At 35.0% G+C, this 20066-nt stretch overlaps 1 protein-coding gene across 1 annotated transcript in view; it reads right to left on the bottom strand.

Annotated features, from left to right (window-relative positions):
* The window catches only part of LOC111034290 (DNA N6-methyl adenine demethylase), a 44884-nt gene extending 30811 nt beyond the window's left edge, over positions 1-14073 (bottom strand). The window contains exons 1-2 of the mRNA XM_022315431.1: positions 13783-14073; positions 10527-11892 (exon numbers count right to left, since the gene is read on the bottom strand). Of these exons, the coding sequence (XP_022171123.1) occupies positions 10527-11837 (1311 nt within the window). The 5' untranslated portion in view covers positions 11838-11892; positions 13783-14073. The remainder of the gene's footprint in view (positions 1-10526; positions 11893-13782) is intronic.
* Between the last annotated feature and the right edge of the window lie 5993 nt (positions 14074-20066).

Genomic DNA, 20066 nt, shown 5'->3' with positions numbered 1-20066 from the left:
AACGGACGATGCGTCAAGACTCCCGACGTTTTAATTATGGATCTCGCGTGTACGCGTGGTGGTAAAGAGTGATATTTGTGTGCATAGGTAGTGTACATAATCAACGAACACGTTGTAGTAACAGTAGCAGTCAGTACTACTTGCTGTAATAGTAGTAGTAGTAGTAGTAGTAGTAGTAGTAGTAGTAGTAGTAGTAGTAGTAGTAGTAGTAGTAGTAGTAGTAATATAGTAGTAGTAAAGTAGTAGTATAGTTACATGCAGGTCCCCTTCAGTCGCCCGAGGGTTAAACGAGGGGCGGAGACAGCGCCGACCACGCGACGACGTAGACGCGTGGTCAGGGACCTTTGAACAGATCGCCGCCGCCGCCGTCGCGCGAGACGTCCCTCGACCGTGGTTTGTATACAAGCATTATTGTGTTGTCTAGCCGTATACTCATATACATCCACGGCCACTGACCCTCGTCCACCTCGCCAATTTGACGAGACGTACGACCGGCGACGACACGGGGGTCGACTCTTTTTTTTGTTATTATTTGTTTTTTTACCCCATAAAATCATCCCCGACGACGCGTGGCTGTACCGAAATTCTGTATTATACGGGTATGGTACAATATATTATAATACATCGATTTTCGTCTTTTATACTTCGATTTATGTAGGTTAGGTAGGTACCCATACAGACTTTTCGTTTTTTAGGCGTAGGTACATTATTGTTATTTTAATAACATGGGTAAACCGCGAGGGCGGCGGTGGTGGTTTATATTTTTTTTAAACGCTGTTACAATATTATGTTTTTTAATCAATCGACTTTTTTTTATACGTACCTATGTTTTTATTGCCAACAGCAGCTGCTCGCACTATACAGCATACATCACTACAGTTTGGTCATTTGGCCAACAAAACATGCACTAGGTAGGTATAATAAATTAAAAACTATTCGCTGAGAAACGTTTATGCACATAAAGACTAGAGTGGGCACCCGAAATTCATTTTCAACGTAATACTTATAGTATAATATTAATAACCAGAATAATGGAATATATTTTTTGTAGAAAAATAAATAAATTGTGTTATCGCTATTTTCGACTGTTAGTACTGTACCATCCTATCTCTATAGTATTTATTAGTACATTTAGATTTCGGCTAACTCAGTCCAACGACTTTATATTAAAACAAACTTTACTAAAACCACCTGGATTCTAATCCATCATAACTAATAAAAAAAATTAAACCCACCTGGATTTGAACTATGTTATTATAAAAATGCTCATAATGTGCGTGTGACAACAATAGAATTACGTCCACCTGGAGTGTAATATATGCATTTAACACAAGTATAATGTGTATACAGCAACTAAAATCATAAAACTCGCTTAGGTATACATATAAAATCTATTGTATAAGTACGTTATTCCCTAGACAGATTTAAAACAAACTTTATTAAAAAAAAATAAAACTATAAGCTCTTTTATATTTTCATTTGATTTTATATTATATTAATGCTGAGTGCAGACTATATATAATAATATAATAATAAATTTAAATTTAATATTCTATATTCTATAGGTACCAACTACCTAATTAAAATGTAGTCGATTTAAAGTACCACCACATAGGTGATTTTAATTTTGACTCTTGCTGACTTTAAGTTTGAATATAAGTGTTTTATATCATTAAGGATTCCTATTTTTTAAAGTTTAAGTTGTCACAGTATCGACTTCAATATACTGTACTGTTACTGTAAATTTGTAAGCTAATGGCCACAGAAGCCGATGTTTTATATAAGATCAATAAAAAAAAAAATATACTGTACTATTGTCTAATGTACAATTAATACATATGTAGATATTAAAATATTCATAAAATAGTCAATAGTATAGTAGTAGGTAGTTAATTAGTAATTACCTATTATTTAATATTCTCTGATTCTTGGTTAAAATTGTAAATATGATCAATAAATTATAAAACCAAATCGACAATTTTATTTTCAGTTCTATAGAATGGTAATATTATAAATTAAATTATAGTATCATGAAAATAAATTTCATCTGTTTTATATATTTAACAACAAAATTGTACAGTTTTCATGTTATAGCAGTAACAAAAATAATTATGGTTGATTGTAAAACGTATGGTTATTCATTTTGTTTAAATAATACGTAATATAAGTTACCTACCAACATCATTTAAAATAAATACGAGTTTTGAAATTACGAGTATCGCTAAAAACCACCATAACACATTACTGTGTAATAACGATTTATTATATCGGAAAATTTATTAGCATCATATATAATATAAACGAAATGGTTGGCGCATATATTGTTACGGTTTATGTATACGTAGATATACCTACGCGCTATACAATCGGTAAAATTATCGTTGTATACTATATTTATACGTTTACAAAATATTTAAATCGACCATATCATTCCATATAATATATAATATATAAATTGTGCGTGCGTACGAGTGAATACAACAATAGAGAGAACGAGAATAAAATATCATACAGCAGTTTCGCGAATATTTAATAAGCATAAACACGCACAAACGCTCAGGAGAACCCGGGGGTAGTCGAAGCTGACATCACACATACACACACACCCAGATACACACACACACACACACACACACACACACACACACACACACATTTATATATATGGATGTATATACGGGATTTAATCTTTGTCACCCTAGCGGTAGGCGAGGTGGGTTGAAGCGGGGTTTTAGGTGCAATGGCGGCGGTGGCGGTGGTAGCGTATATAGCTCTCGTTTCACCCTATAACATTGACCTTCAACGATGCAACGTTGCCAGATTGCCCGCGGACGTAATCTCAGCGCGTAGCACACGTCGTAAAATTTTTAGAAGTAGTATACCTTAACAATATAATATTGTATAGGTAATAATAACAGCGAAACCCGCATTACCGTCACACGAAAATATTATTATCGGTAAGCTCTTCGACCGTCGAAGAACACGACTGTATACAGTGAGAAATAATTTTAGACTTGGAGATACTAGATACCATAATAATGAAAAATGTTATCTCATCGCGCGTGGACCCGACCGTTATTAATCGATTTGACGACGATGCGTTCGAACGTTTTGTTATTTATATATATATATAATATATATGTATAATAGTAGTAGGTTGTAGGTATGGTAAGTACATCGTCAATATAGGACATATATAGGTACCAGTATTATAGTGTACTATATAGATACGTGAAAAAAGGCTTCGCGGCCGGAAACGATGTCTCGTGTTCGTTTGCGGTGTGTGTGCGTGTAGTACATGTGTATATATAGGTACTATGTGTGCGTTTGCTCCAGACACATGAGCGGTGTGCGGCCCGTGCGGAAGTGCGGTCTCCTTGGTCGCCAGTATCATTGTCGGTTTTTAATGGCACACACAGTCGTGTATGACGTCATATAAGTCGTAAAGGGATTTCCCCCATCCGCTCTGTCATGTGCACGCTTTCTCGTAAATGCAGTTTATCGGCGATTTTGGATTTACTACTTTTTCGCCAAATGATGCGCGGGACGTTAGGAAAATTGTCAAAAACGGTATTCGATCGGAAACTTGTATGCGTGCAATATGTAAGCTAATACCCAAAGGCTATACCATATTCCAACGTTATAAACGTATATTATGCCTAATGTATCGTATATTCACCGCGGTAAAAACATCATGGTACTCTGCAGTTGCAGTGATGATTATAACTTATGAGTATGATGGGGAGAGGGGCGATTGAAAAACCACTACCGTGTTTTGAATTTGTTATTTCACAATTATTATTATCGTACGTGCGAGCGTAGAGTCGGATATTTGGAGGTGGGGGGATCTATTTAGGAAAATAGCGAGTACAGAGAAAAATGGCCGATGTTTATTGTTTGAATCGATCATAAAATGCGTTCTGCGGCGTATATACGCCAGTCGCCACAGATAATCCCCCCGAATGATTTTTACGTCCCTTATTATCGATCTGTATAATATATATGTACTGCGTAGACGCGTAGTATGTATTATGTATAGCTATATCACATTTTAAGTACAAAGTATTACGACAGTTGCAGCTGCGATTTTATTTTAGAAGTTTTGGTTGGCAGCTTGCTAATATAAACGGTTATTTTATGTTTTTACTTAATGATGCAAATTTCTGACTAAAAGAATTTTTGGGCATTGTATACTGCGCGCATCGGTTCAAGGGTGGTTTAAGACAGCCGATAATAATCTGCTGCTATGAACTCCGCATGTATATTATATATAGGTATATTATATTCACATACGCGAGACGTAGACTAAACGACGATATGCGGCTCTTCTCATTCTCGTTCAATCTCGATTTTCATGCACACCTTCACACAGCATGGGGCATGCCACCAATGGTTTTGGTTTTTGACCAGTTTTGATGGGAACAAAATTCACAAATGTCCTGTATACATAATGTACGCACCGTTCTATTCTACGAAAACAATAATTTTGTGTACACGGTTGGTAGGAGGACAATGAGGAGAATACGAAAATATTTGACGATACAAAAATACATCTAACTGCACTGTTCGATGTTCAAAACAATTTATGAAGGATGATAGTAAGATTACATTTTGAAAGGTGTTGGGTTCAATGTTAAAAATGATTATTTTTTATTATTATTCTTAGCTTATAGTAAATAACTGTATAACTTTTTTTTACACCGTGATAACGAAATAACATTTTATTGACGACATATCAGCACGTATAATCAAAAAATATTGCCGTTTAAAATAAGTTTTAAGCTCTTGTACTATACAGTTTCAATACGCCCGACATCTGATATAATACGAGTTCAAATATATATAAATATAGTTGCATAAATGTCATATAAAATGAATTATTTGGGTTTATAATATAATATAAGCCACTATTCTAAAAGAATTTTATCGAAACATTAAATCCCCATAAACGATATTTTCCTTAAATATCTTTACATACAGTAAAGGTATATACAGAAGATAAATTTTTGTCCGAATACTTTGACAAGTATAAATGAGAAAAACATACGTGATTTACGAGCTTTTAAAAAGGTGTCTTATATAAATTGTTAGCTCTAGCGCAAATTGGAATTTTACTTTAAAACATTGACGTATGTGTACTGAGAAGTGGGTTTATCTTGTACATTTAGTACAATAACTACCTAATTTCTTGAAAAATATATTTGTATTCCCTCCATAGTAGTTGTAGGTAGCTTCTAGTTTTCCGTCGCATTACGAATAGTCTTATTAGCGTCTTCGAACCACTTTTACCGATCTTAAACAAAATGTAATTATACACAACCTGTCCCCCTTTGATATCAGTGTTTTATTCAATATATCTAAATCTTTGGACAAGCCCTATCAACGAATGGTTTTAATTTTTATTTAAATACTTTAAATTATCTTTATAGTTTATTTTAGTACAGTATAATAATACATATGACATTAAAGTTTTCTTGTAAAAATTATTTGGATATCTGTAATCTGGATATTCTGTGTACCCAACTCGTGTGCAATTTAGTATGTATTATGATGGCGTGACTGTTTCCATAAGTGGTAACTTCTTAGAACTATGCAGATACATGTGGTGAGCTCGTTTTCGGGAAATCCGTCAAAATAAGCAGCTTTTTATAGGTACGCACATGGGACCCATCGTGGGTTTTTTATATTATATACATAGGTATTACAACCTATATAATACGTCTTATACAAAACGTTACACTGAAGGGTTGTTGTTATATACCTATGTGCAATGTATCTACACCAGAGGGAGCGGCGCTAGGAGGGGGGGGGGAGAGGAGAATAAATTTAGCCGCAGGAGGCGATTTTCGGCGTCCCGAACCTTTGACAACCACCGCAAACACGCCGCCGCTCGCCGGCGCACCGCGTCAAAACCGCCGCGCGACGACGACGACGACGACGACAACGACGACGACGGTACCATGTACACATCGGAAAGAGGGATGCTACGAGCGCAATGAGTCATCGCTGCCGCTGCTACCGATTCCGCTGCCGCCGCTACTTCTGCCGATGGCGCGCGTATATTATGTACACGCGTATTATGTAGCGGCCGACGCCATTACGGGGCCTCTGTAGTATCGATCCGATCACCGCCATCACCGCCACCCCTAAGCTCGCGCCCTCCGCTCACCCACACCCCTCCACCACCACCCCTCCCAGTCGTCCAATGGCCAACGTGATATTTTTTATTTTTTTTCTCTTTTTCTCACTCACTCTCACCGTTTTCGCTTCCCCCACCACCCACCTAAACACCCCGAGACCGTTTTCCCGACCCTCCAGAACTTTTACCACCGTCGTAAATATATATATATATATATATTATAACGACACGACGACGACGTTTATACACGCACAAAAAGTAATACACAAACGATATTTTACGGACGCGCAAGCGCGCTAAGACACACTAGCTGTAAATATTATAAATTAAAATGTAAATCTAGTTGTGCTTTTATATTATACTTGGAAGATATCATTTTGTTACATACATGACGTATATTACGTACCTATACTGTGTTTTTTCTGTGTATTGTGGGTTGACACAATACATGATACAATAACTAAAGGAATACGATAAATTTAAATTAACCGTAGAGACTATGAAACTAATGAACATGCGTTCATACATCATATTATATTTATATAAGAAAAACCTGGGTACTCGTCGAGTATGATACTCAAGCAAAAATACGTAGGTAAATACACCAAAATATTTAATTTAATCAAACATCCACTGCCCTACATATGAAATTAATTAATAGGTAGATACAAATATAGAAACCAGTAGGTATTCACAATTTGTTTACATTTCTAAATATGATACTCTTATTTACTAATCCTACAGAGCAACCAATTTTTGTACAAAATATCTGTAAACGTAACAAAGATAATAGCTGATCTTGTATAACTAGTTTTGTCTATCCCAACACTGGAGCCCAAATTCTTAACCAGGTGGTACTGAAAATAATGATAGAGTGTATAAGTTAAATATGTGATGACTGATGTGCAACATACTTGTTTAACACGTCATCCGATTGTAATTCATATACCTACCCTTTGAAATACAATTGACGCGTATTGTCGGGTGGCAAAGTTTTTCCGGAATTTCATATTTGAATCATTAACCATGGCAAATCGAAGAGACCCGCGGACTTGAAGAAAACAGCCAGTAACAATCATTTTTTTAAGATGGTCTGACGGAAAATATAAAGGTAACCCTCTCGTGATACAATATGGGAACCACTAAAGGTGGTTGCCTCTACTGCTTTAAATACACTGCTCGACTAAGCGGGGTATACAATATTAAAAAATCGACCAATTTGACCACAGTACAAACTCTTCCGCATCAACTGAGGTATAAATTCCGTTGAATCGACTGTCGTCTATACATTATAAAGTGTAAATGATACTCGCTAACGAGTAACAGTGCAACGTTTTCCGTCAGTCAATTTTAAGAAAACGACGTTCGCTGCATTTGCTCAGCGAGGGTACGTAATACATTATGTATAGTAATAGTGGTACGACGAAATTCCAACGAATCAATTTTCGAACATAATATTATTATCTCAAGCCTATATTCGTACCCCTTTCGACGAACGTTTTTGCCGTTTTCCAAAGATTATGACCCGTTGACTGTATGATCTCTCAAAGTATAATCTGAGAAAGTCACATCTGTCACCTTTTGTTTTTATTCTCATGTTTCTTGTGGGGATAAATAGTTATTCATACGCACTTCCGTTGTTTAGAATTGATAGTATATTTACTTATTATAATATTGTGTCTATATACATTATACATACGTAGGTGATGGGGTTTGTAACATCCTATTTTGTTTTTATTTTTTACCTTGGTATAAAACATTCGAATTGTGCGCTGTCTGACAACTTTTAGCACAAAAGTAAGTATGAATATTCATCACCATCGTCACTATATACTCACTTAGTCACTTCGTATTTTTCATATAGATCTTATACCTAATTACAGTGTGAACTGAGATAAGTATTACAACGGTATGGTTAAATAGGCTCGAATTTGCTGGAACAAAATATAAAGGCACGATCTGTCGGCCAAAAATGGTACATGCTTGAAGAGCCAGGGTTTTGTTTATGGTGCGATCGCTATAACAGTTGGATCTGAGTAAAGAATATATAAAACTATGTAGTTGGCTCCCTGCAGTTGGCCTATAGCTATATGTCGATCAATTTATTAGCATCACATCTGTAGTAGATAAGTAAAATAAGTGTTGTTCAATTTGTCGTCCCCTCCCCCCCTCATATATCCCCTCACCTAGGTTAATATTATATATTATTATGTAGATGCCGAAATACCAGTTTAGTGGTGCATTAAAGCTTTGTTGGGGCTTTATTGGTTCACTAATGACTGAATAAGAATATAGATGATCGTTGCATAAGAAATTTGCAAAAAATTCTAGAAAATAAGATTTAATTTTATAAATCTTATTTATAAACGTCTGTATTATTATAATATAATATAATGTTTATTTTTGGATAAGAATGCCCAAAAAGTTGTATGTATGCATAATTATATAGCTTTTTTTGTATAATTGTCAAGATGATTATATATTTATACCTTTGAAAAGACAGTTTTGAAATCTTATATTTTAAATTATTGTTTAACCTAAGAACACTGATAGGTACCTAAATATACAAGTGAAAATAATATATTAGACACCGATTTAATTTTTCATTCGTAGGTCTTAAAATATTTAATGCGCCTACCAATGTGGCTATTAACGAAACACGCGAATATTTATTATTCATAAGTGTATTAGTAAATACTAACATGGCCCAATCGCGTGGATAAGTCTTTTAATTTTTATATCTAACAATAAATAAACAAAACCGAACAAACAATAAACGGTAACGAACGACGCTCAAAAAAAAATAAAACGTTTCAATATTCGTAGGTATAACATTTGTAATTCTAATTTGATTTTGAAATTAAATACGTATACATTAATACATTATATTATATCTTACGAAATACTGTATATTATTATTTATTCATTCGCCATAAGTACTATTATACTACAGTAACGATAAGTATCCGGAAGTTAATTAATACCTTATGTTTATATTCGCTTTGATAATTGTTGATATGTTTAGTTTTTTAAATCGTTAAGTGAATGCAAATTTCAAATATTATCTTGCACCTTTCGGATTTGTATGTGAAAATAACTGTTGTCTCTTAAAGTTACAAAGTATATGAATAAATTGAAATATAATGTTTAATTTACCATGGTTTTGTTTAATACTTTTCATCAAATAAAATGTATATAATTAAAATATAAAAATGTTTAAGAACATGAATATACTGAAACATAAATAACTACATGTACGGGCAGTATATAAGAATATTTTTAAAGAGTGCGTATTGTATGGTTATTTATAAGGTACAAATGCATTGCACATAATGCACATTTCAGCAGTATATATACTCTATAAGATTTCTGGGCTCTATACATTACGACAGTAACATTTAAATCGCTTATAATTTTATAAATAGTTCACATTTCCCGAGACATTTTGGTATTGCATTGATTGAGTATCGTACTATTCGTATAAGTACGTATTTAATATTAATTTTATGATATTTGTTGAGTGATGGGTGAAGATAAATAGTAACGACTGATCGCGCAGACGTGAGCAGTAGGGTATCTGTTTTTTGTCAATCATTACACGCGTAACTACCTAACGGATACACCCTTGAGAAAAAAAAATTTTTACGTAAACAATTCCGAAAACCGAACAACGTCTGTCCACCTTTTGACCCAGTGCCCTTGCACTCGTCGTCACTAATCACCGTCCATTTGTCTTTGGACCCGATCCCCATGCGAGTATATTATAGAATATACTGTGTTCGTCAGCATGCGCGCGTGCGCGCATGTGTGTGGGGGGCGGCAGAGGTGGCGAAGGGTTACGCAGGTGCCGCCGCCGCCGTAATGTGTGTCAAGGGGAAGGTCCCGTTGACGAATCATCAAAACAACAACACACTGCAGCAGTGTATATTATACTATGTACATACACACATATACACACAAAAGCGTACACACCGCGTTCACCCACTCGATGAGCACACGAAGGGGTTGTATCGTTTTAAACTTTCGTGACACGATTCGTATAATATAGTAGGTACGTACATTTTATCGGCCGGAGAAACGTATTGTTATAATTTATATTGTTATGTACAAGTCTAACGTGTCTTGTAAAAGCAAAATAAACAAAGGAAAAGAGATAAAATTAAAAAAAAATTGGGTTTGAATTTGAATAATTATCGCGTTGTTCCCATTGTCGCACCGTATTTTGTGTTCCTAATATACACAGTTCACATAACCTATATAATATATACATATATCTTTGTCGTGCGGGGCTTATCGTTTTATAAATAGTTATCTAATAATGTACCTATTAAGCTTTTTCAAAATTAATTTGTCGTCGTATTCGACGGTTCCCACGCCCGTCGCTTACCTTTTTGTCAGTGAGCTTCTCGCATCTCCTCATCTTGCATATCTGATGGCTCTTATCGTTTCTGCACGGCGCGCAATCGCCACAGTTGTCCTTTCGTTGACACCCTATGCACTCGCCACACCGTTTTCGCTTCTTTTTCGTCTGTTTGTCCATGCCGTTGGCGCCATTCTCGCAATGATCCGATTCCATCATAGACCCGCCCACGTTGCTGATATTGCCGCCACCCGTCATGCCGATCACGTTGTGCTGGACTAGAGGTGATTTGAACCCGGCGGTGCTACTCACGGCAGCCACCTGTCCCGAGCTCTCCACGCTGGAACTTCCCACGCCGTCACTCTCCACCGAGCTGTCCATGCTGGACGCCCGCACTTTTCGTCGTTCTTTTTTCCGAGACTCTTGCAGCCCACGCGGTGACAGCGTGTCCTCCATCTTGATCGAGTCTATGTACGTACCGCCCGCGTTTTGGTATACATGGCTGGGTATCTGGGCGGACACGATGGCTACCGGCTCAGTTTTCACTACAGTCAGCAGTGTTGCCTGGTTTTGGTGGTGAGGGGCGCCCATGAAGTTGCCCTGGATGATGGTATTCTGATGGGGGTGGTGGTGGTGGTGGTTTTGCTGGGCGAAGGCTTGAGGCGGGGGTGGGGGCGGCGGGTATTGAGGGCTCTGAAACAAGTGTATGGTGCCAGCTCGGTCGTCCAAGAACTGCTGCTGGATGCCCGGCACCAGGGTGGGATAGCCTCGGGGTCCCGTAGCCGCTGCCACGTTTACCGTGGACAACGTATGAAAGCTGGGCAAACCAGGTGACTGTGTCGGCGACACGGCTGCTGGCGTCAGCGTGGTCAACGACACCGTTTCCGGTTGCTGTTGATCGTTTTGGAAGTTGAACTGCGACTGGAACGACGGCAACTTGCTGCCGGCCGGCGATGTCGGATAGTCGAATGACCCCTTGGACATGGAGTCCTGTGAATTGCTACCGTCCAGCTTGCTCTCCCAAGGCCGGTATGACTGCGGTTGTGGTATGATCATCGTGGTCGGGTACAGGTCCGGCCTGTGTAGCCCGTCCGGGTTGTAGTCCCAGTGCATGTCCATTATCCGACCGGTGGTCGGGTCATAACCATCGCCAGGACCGAGCCGGGCGCCCAACCCTTCAGCCAGCTCGACTGCCGAGAATGAGCTGAACGGTGGTAGACCTGGCGCAGGACCTGGTGTCTTCGATTCGGGTACGGTTGATGACGGGGTGGCAGGCTGTGGTGGCGGGTAACCCGCCGTACCATATGAGGCCATAGCCTCCCCGCCACCCTCGCTCATACTAGCCGACGTTGCAGCCAGCGTCACGTTCCCATTGCGTCACTTCTAACGTACACTACGAACAAATAAAACAAAAAAAAAATCTAGCGTTACGTTTTTATTTTACGGTGTAACGGGAAAATGTCATCAGAAATAACCCGTCGATAATATAACTTCCCATAGTAATGCGGTTTCTTTTTCTAAATAGTATAAACCAACACAACATTCACAAGAATACAGGATTATTTGTAACCTACGTGGATGCGTGCCTTTATATACTATAGCCACACGTATAATAGGTATATATAATACTAAAAGGTTTGATTTATATTTCCTTGTACCTACCTACCTGGTATTGTATAGGGCTGTAGACAGATCACTGCAGATCGTGTGTGCGCGAACCATAATAAATCTGAGGTATAGGTATATATTATTATTATATTATACAGTAAATAATTTGACTTATATGTCATAGAAAATCTGTAACAGTTGTTGCTTTATACACTCACTAGATATCAATTTCAACGTTGAAACTTCTTAAAAAAGTATAAAAATACACCCCGTGACCTACACCACGAAGTAATTTCACACGAGGGTTGACGCGGAAAACGTAATGGAGACAAGTATATCCCACTAAAGTACTCACCCCAGAATAGTTTCCCTCGTTTTCACGGTAACGCGAAATATTTTCCGCTCAAGCACGTTCGGTCTTTATATTGAATTAGTAAAACGGTCGATGGGTTCTGTCTCGAAAACTGTTTTATAGAATGTATATAATAGTCGGTTAAAAAAATAATTCCGTCATTGGTGAGAAAAGAGATATGTCATATTTATCGAATTAATCAAAAATTAACACGAAATCCATCGGTAACCGCCTATGTTAGTTACAATTGTTTCCCTCCGAAAACCGCGTCGTGTGAAACTCTAAACGCAGACCGCGTTAAAAACACACACTGGTCCACATTATAATAAAATAATAATATTAATAATAATCTGCGACGGCGGTCGTGCACGTCGGTTAATCAGGAAGGATGTTTTTATTGTTGAATAAAAACACTTTATTTAATAAAACGACATACACAAATTCGTGTAGATATATGTATATATATAATAATATTATATACACACGTTGTAAATATAAAACGCTGTTGATCAAAACTGCTACTGCACTCATGCGCGTATATGACAACAGCCAATTATAACGATATAATTTATTTTCCGACCAGACAGCCGATGAGTGAAAATTATCGAAACGAGCGGGTCAACAATTAAAACGAACACCAAAAATAAGTTCGTCACAATATTAATAAATCACTCGTGGTTACGTGAGTGCAGACGCGAATAAAAATAGGGTAGTTTGGGGGAAATGAACGATGAAAGGAAAACTTGCGTGGGAAACTCAACAAAAATAAGGAATTTCAAAGTCATATATAAATGGGTCAGAGACCGGAGTGTTTCCGGTATTGCGCTTTCGTTTTCAGTAGAGCGACGGCTGTGGGTATGTTTGGGAACGAGTCGAGAGGGAAATTTTCGCGGGCAACAACACCGCAGTCATAAGCCCGACACTCAACGTGTGTGTTTTAAAATGCATATATTAGGCATATGATGATAGTAAAAAAAAGTAATCGAACGGTGTAAATTTCATTCGTTTATCGATATGGCAATATTATTAATTTGGGATTAAAAATCGTCCATTACGAAAAATTGAACATAAATATCATTATTTAAAATAATGTTTAACATATCGTATTAAATAATAAAGCTGGGTATGATACCTAAAAGTTCGATTAAAACTGGTAGGTTACCTACTTCAAATCATAGTTATAACATAAAATCACCACGGATAACTACACATTTAATATTTTTATGTATCTTATAGATAGGTATCTACCACATACATCTACACGATGAATGTAGTAGCCAAAAAAAAATAACCATCATTTTTGAGGAGGTGCTCAGTACTCACTTAAGATGTGTGGTCCGGGTGTGTGCCTCGTGCTGCACTTTGGTCGAGCGGATATCGAGGGGACGACAAAAATAAATAAATTTTATTTTTTTTATACCGCAATAAATTTTTTGCATATACTAGAGCACAAGCATACATGCATTCAACAATAATAATTATTATCACACTCACAAACATAAACGGACAACAAAACGGACACGACAGACACACGCGCGCGCCACTCACTGGGGCTCGCATACGCACACGCACCGCGACACGACTGTTGCCTGGGTGTAGACGACGGACGGACGGACGCGGCACCACGCACACACACACACACACACTAACTCGCACACACACACACACACACACTAACTCACGCACACACGCATCACGCACGACGCACATTGCACACGGGGTACATAATAATAATAATAATAAAATAACGTTCGGCGCGCGCACACGCACGCCACAGACGGCGCTCACGACGGCCCACCGCGCGCTTACGAAGCGGTACTGAGTTGTAGTTGTCGGCCGGTCCGCTAGAGGGGTAGGTTTTCGAATATAATTTTTGTATAAAATATTATAATATTATATTGTTATTATAATATATATATATATATATATATATGTATATATATATGTATATTGTACGTGTATTTATTATTTTTTCGCGCCGTCGAAGTACCACCTCCGCCACTACCGCCGCTACCACCACGCGCAATATCGGTTCGTCGTCGCGTCCCGTTGGGGCCTCCTCCTCTATTGGTGGGGGGAACCGCGGCAGTGGCGACATCCCCCTACCAGGTGCCCCCGCCGAAGCGCTGACGGGGTGGCAGCTGTACACCACCGCATGCAGCCGTCGACGACGTCGCACCACCGCGCACGCACGCGGTCACTGTGAGCGTTCACCGCCGCCGCCGCCGCCGCCGCCGCATCCTCTGCCTATGCCGTCTTCATTGCCGCAGACGTGATGCAATACCGTATTTATGCGCGTATAACGCACCAGAACCTTACCCCCGCCCGCCCACTACCGTCGTCCCTTTTGTACCCCCGCGCGAAACTATTTACCACCCCGGCTATGGTATTTGTACAATATACATATCGTATATGCGTATAATATTAATATATTATAATACGCGTGTACGTCGGGACGTCCATTTATTTATTGTTATATATATTTTTTTCTGTTTTAATTATTAATATTGCTTTTAATCGGAATACAAAACCAGTTTGTGTGGCGAACAAAAGGCCCGACGACGGACGGACTTATAAAGTTTCGTGCAGCGTATTACGAAGGCGAGTAGAGGTGAGGAGGAGGGACAAAAAACAATTAAATATTATTATACTATCGTCGGCTGCAGCTAGCGTGCTCTTCGCCAGAATTTACCATGACGTACTGAAAAATTATAATATTATTAGGTGTGTTCTTCGCTTACGATTTCGCGTAGGTACATGAAATATTACAATACCGCAGTGTATATACGGGACGATCGACATATCTTAATACACTTAGTCCGCGGAATCGTCACCTCGTTCAAGTGTAGAATTGAATACACATCTAATGACGTAAATAAACGTCAAAAACAATGTATTGGACCTTTTATGTATACAATACTGCCGAAACTCAAAAATGTACATGTTTTTTGGAGTTAAGACATGGACGTGTAATCCTTAATCAGCAAAACATACCTAATCATAATTTGTTTATTTAAAAAATGATGCTAACATATGGTACTATGGTAGTATGCTATACCTTATACCAACACCATCGCCTGCACAATATAAATTTTGTTACACATTTGATTTTATTCGTTTTTGTAGTGATTAAAAAACAATAATACCGTCACATTTCGTCATGATACTTTATCCGTATCATAGTTGTATGTTTTTTAATTTAAAAAAATTAAGACTGTCATAGTTTTGATTTGAAGTGTTCCACTATAATGATTCCCAACTTTGACACAGGTATGTAATCCACACCAGTGAAATAATGATAAACTGACATATTTCGGTTTTTGGAGTATAAGATATCTGATTTGAAATGGAAAACTGACACAAAACCAAGTATGGTACTTTTTGTCATTCAAATAGGTACCTATTAAAAAACTCCCATAAACTCACTTCTCGCATGTTTCTAGTTGACATTTAACTACGTATGGGAATAGTTTATTAAAATAATAAGGTTACATAAATAATTGATAAGTGTTACAATTAAAGTTTTAAGACTAACCATTTGCCAGCAGATTCAATTTTAAAATTTAATTTTATTGTGAATATGTTTTTTGAGTTGTGACAGTCCTGTACCGAGGGTGCGATATTGTACATGCACTTTATCTAAACCAAGTTGTAAAAACACAACTGTTCTCCGTCGATTCCTTTGGGAGTCACTAAAAATGTCCATCGAGTTTTCAATCGTGTGCCTACATCCCTGCATCCGTATATAGAACCATAAATATTCGTTATTAATTTATTATTTTTCCAGTGTACCTATTATTTAATAACTTTTTTTTAAACACCTAAAAATCATTACTCATAAAATACAGCCTCTTAAATTAAATTTCACCGTACCATATACATATATATATCCGTTTTAACGAAACTTTTTAATAAATATTCTACTCTTTTACCACGAATTTTCAATATTTAATAACGTAAGTTATGACTGTATAGGTAGAATGTACGCAATGGATTCAATATTACGAATGAAATGACCATTTTTTTCAACTCTAATAAACGTTTTCCGAGCATATATTAGTGTGATAAAAATTAATTTGAAATTCGACTTTGTTTAACCAAAAATACAAAAATCAGCTATTTCATAGCACATAACTCATAGTAATAATTTAAATACTTTTAAAAATAAAATTAATTTTACAGTTTTGAATACAACTAATGACATAGTCAACAATCAAGATTTAGATTAACGAAGTATTTCTTTTTTAATTTTTATCTCCTTATCAGTGGAAAATACGTGCTGACTTTTATTTTAGGCGAAACTGATTATTATAACCCACTGTGTACCTTCCGTTTTACAAATGTACATTCAACAGAACCAATTTTATGTTATTATGTAGGTTTAATATTAGAGTGAATTTATACCAATCATCAAAATTTAAAGGTAAGAATATGTTAACATCTTTTTTCTAGCCATATTATCTAGATCTCACAGGCTAAACTTAATATTTAAATTTAAAGTTATAAGCATTACAATATTGTAATATTTTACATCGCTATAATAGTTATAACTTAATTTAAAATTGAAATAAAAATCCATGTGATTCTCTAGATAATATCATATTTTTAAGTTTGGTAGGCCACATTTTATTAGCCAATTAGCCAATAACTTTGTATTGATTCTGGTGATCGCAAGTAAACTACATATACGATCAACAGTCATAGTATTTTATAATATAAACTTGAACATTTCACCATATAATATAGAATTTTTTAGATATGATTTAATTTTTTTAATTTTTTTAGATCTTTTTGAGCCATTTATAAACATTTGAAATTTTCGAATTTTTTTTATAAATATTGATTCATTTTTTAAGAACTTAGTTTAAAAATGTAATACAAGTTCTTCATAAATTATACTTTCATGGTTCTAAGTGTATAAAAAATTCATAAGCATTCTTAAATTATTTTTATCCGTGGATATTGTATATGTTTTAATTTTGAAAATTAGACTTTTTAACGAAAAATTACGATTTCAGTTATTGTGTTTAATTTAAAATATATAAGCCTCAAGGATTTAAAACATATTTAAACATCTTTATTTTCTAAACACAATGAAATTTGCAAAATATTTAGACTAATTTTGAACTATTACGAATTTACGAACCTATTTACACTATTCTATACACTGCTATGTAAGTATGTAACCTGTATTGACTTAAATTAAAAACAATAACATATAATCCCTACAGGTATAGGCGATGTTTTTGGCAAAAATTAATTTAAAACATCAATACCACTAAATGAAAAATGAATTACTGGTGTAACATAATATTACTATAGCTATATTACTAAGTCAATTAAAATAAATATTTTAAGATTAAAGTGGTTGATATTTAATTATATTTTTTTTTAATTGATTATTTATAAAATCTTGTTTTGCAAAAATATATTGTTTTCTTTATTTTCTTCCGTTACATAACGTTATGACATTCTCACAAAAAAAATTCCATTATTTTAGTGCCAAATATCTAGAATCTAAAAAACCTAACCTTTAGGTTTTTCATAAAACCACAACATAGTTTCTCGAGACAAGTAATAAGGGAAGAATAACCATAAAGTTTATTTAGATTTTGTTCAAGATAAATTATACAATATACTGGAACTATTTAGTAATCAAAGATTTGCTTTTGTCTATACCTACTTTATACAATACTTTTTTCGATTACCTACAATGCTATAATAAATAGGTACAACAAAAATAAACCTAAATGTAGTGTAGAATTCGTCGAAATGTGCGTTCGTCCCTCTCGTCCGTGTGTTCGGGGGCAGATGAGTTATACATGATGTATAATGTATATATATATATATATATATATATTATATACATTATATTATAGTATTATACACAGAGTCACATTTGCGTGGAATGTGTTTTCGAGTTTCCCATGAAAAATTCGTTATACGTGATTTACAACATTATACATATTATTATTTGAAGGTAAAGGGATGATATTTGCTGTCATGTTTAGTATGTAGCATATACAAACTAAAATTATTTATGTCCTTCTGTCCGTATTCATTTGTCCTCTAATTGTGTAAGCCACTAATTTAATTACACTCATCGACTCTGTAGTCTGTATAGTCACTATTATTGTGAATCGAGCAAAGTTTATGATTCATTGAATGAATTTATCATTATCATTACAATTATTTTTTTCGGTTCATTCAATACTTTGACGGTTGCCAAAATGTTGTTAAGAATCCGCCAACGCCTGTATAGGAAATGAAGCTCCATTGGCTGTAATTAAAAATGTTATAACAACTAACAAGTAACGACTAATGATGATATTTTATATATTATATTATTATATATTACATGCTATTCAAACCAATTATTCAATAAATGTACTCGTCATTATATTTATAGTATAGTATGTTTAAGGTCATTACTTTTTTTTTGATAAATCATGTTAGTAAAATATTTTATATTTAGTTCTATCAATATAAAAAAAAATACATGATTATTTTTATGTGCATTTTATTTGACTCAATATCCAAATTTTTAACAGTATATTACAATATCAAGTTTCAAAAGAATAACATATTTCATAACTAACTAATTATAAATTCAACAATTTTCTTTCATGTTTTGGATAATTATTAACAAATTCAAAGTTTTAAAATAATAATTATTATTATTTGTTAATAACGTTGTCAATAACTAATAATTATAAGTCTCTGAAGAAATTATAGTAGTTACATTATATTATTTGGGATGTTTTATTTTTGCCCGAAGAGACAGTGAACGATACCAGCAGATTTAACCCAGGTAGCCAGGTTCACTTTAGAAACAATCTCTCATTGTCAAACGGTTTCATGCTAAAAAAAAAACATCTGGACCTGGTTCTAGTCCAAAAGATTGAAAACCAAAGTTGCAACAAGCAAGGTAAGTTCAAAACAAAGATTTCATAAATGTATAGTAATATATTTTTTCAAGAATGATCAGCAAAAAATAATAATCATATATTTGAACGAGATATTTCTTCAGGTTACTTAATAATAATTACATAAATTTAAATTATGATTTTACATCAATATCCGAGATGCATTAATATTAAAAATACAATTAATATTAGATATTATATTTATAGCTAACTAGTTCATATCTTACAAATAAATAATTCACCAATAAAATAGTTAAAAATATATAAATTTAATTAAATAAAAGTTTTTCATCTATAATAACTAATAAGTAATAACTAGATGAACATTGAACAGTTTATAATTTATATTTTTTATGCTCCAAAAAATTTGAATACTCTTATTATAATATTATAACTATTATTTTAAAATATATAATTACCCCTATTTCAACTGTAGTAATTATTTATTATATATTAATATATTTTTTTGTGAAACATAATTTTTACATCCTCGTCAATATTAAAACTACTAAAACAATTTTGCAATAAAAAAAAATGTGTACGATATCATATAATGTATAATAAATGATAAATGAAACATTAAAAATATCTGTTTACCAAAAAAAATGCTAGTCGTAAATAATACATAACATGTTTAATTACGGTTGAAATAACTACGAGTAAATATTAATCATTTGAATA

This window comes from Myzus persicae, unplaced genomic scaffold, assembly GCF_001856785.1.
Source record: "Myzus persicae strain clone G006 unplaced genomic scaffold, MPER_G0061.0, whole genome shotgun sequence".
NCBI classification, from domain to species: Eukaryota; Metazoa; Arthropoda; class Insecta; order Hemiptera; family Aphididae; genus Myzus; species Myzus persicae.
Note: the sequence above shows the minus strand (reverse complement) of the source record. Positions and strands in the feature narration are given on the sequence as shown.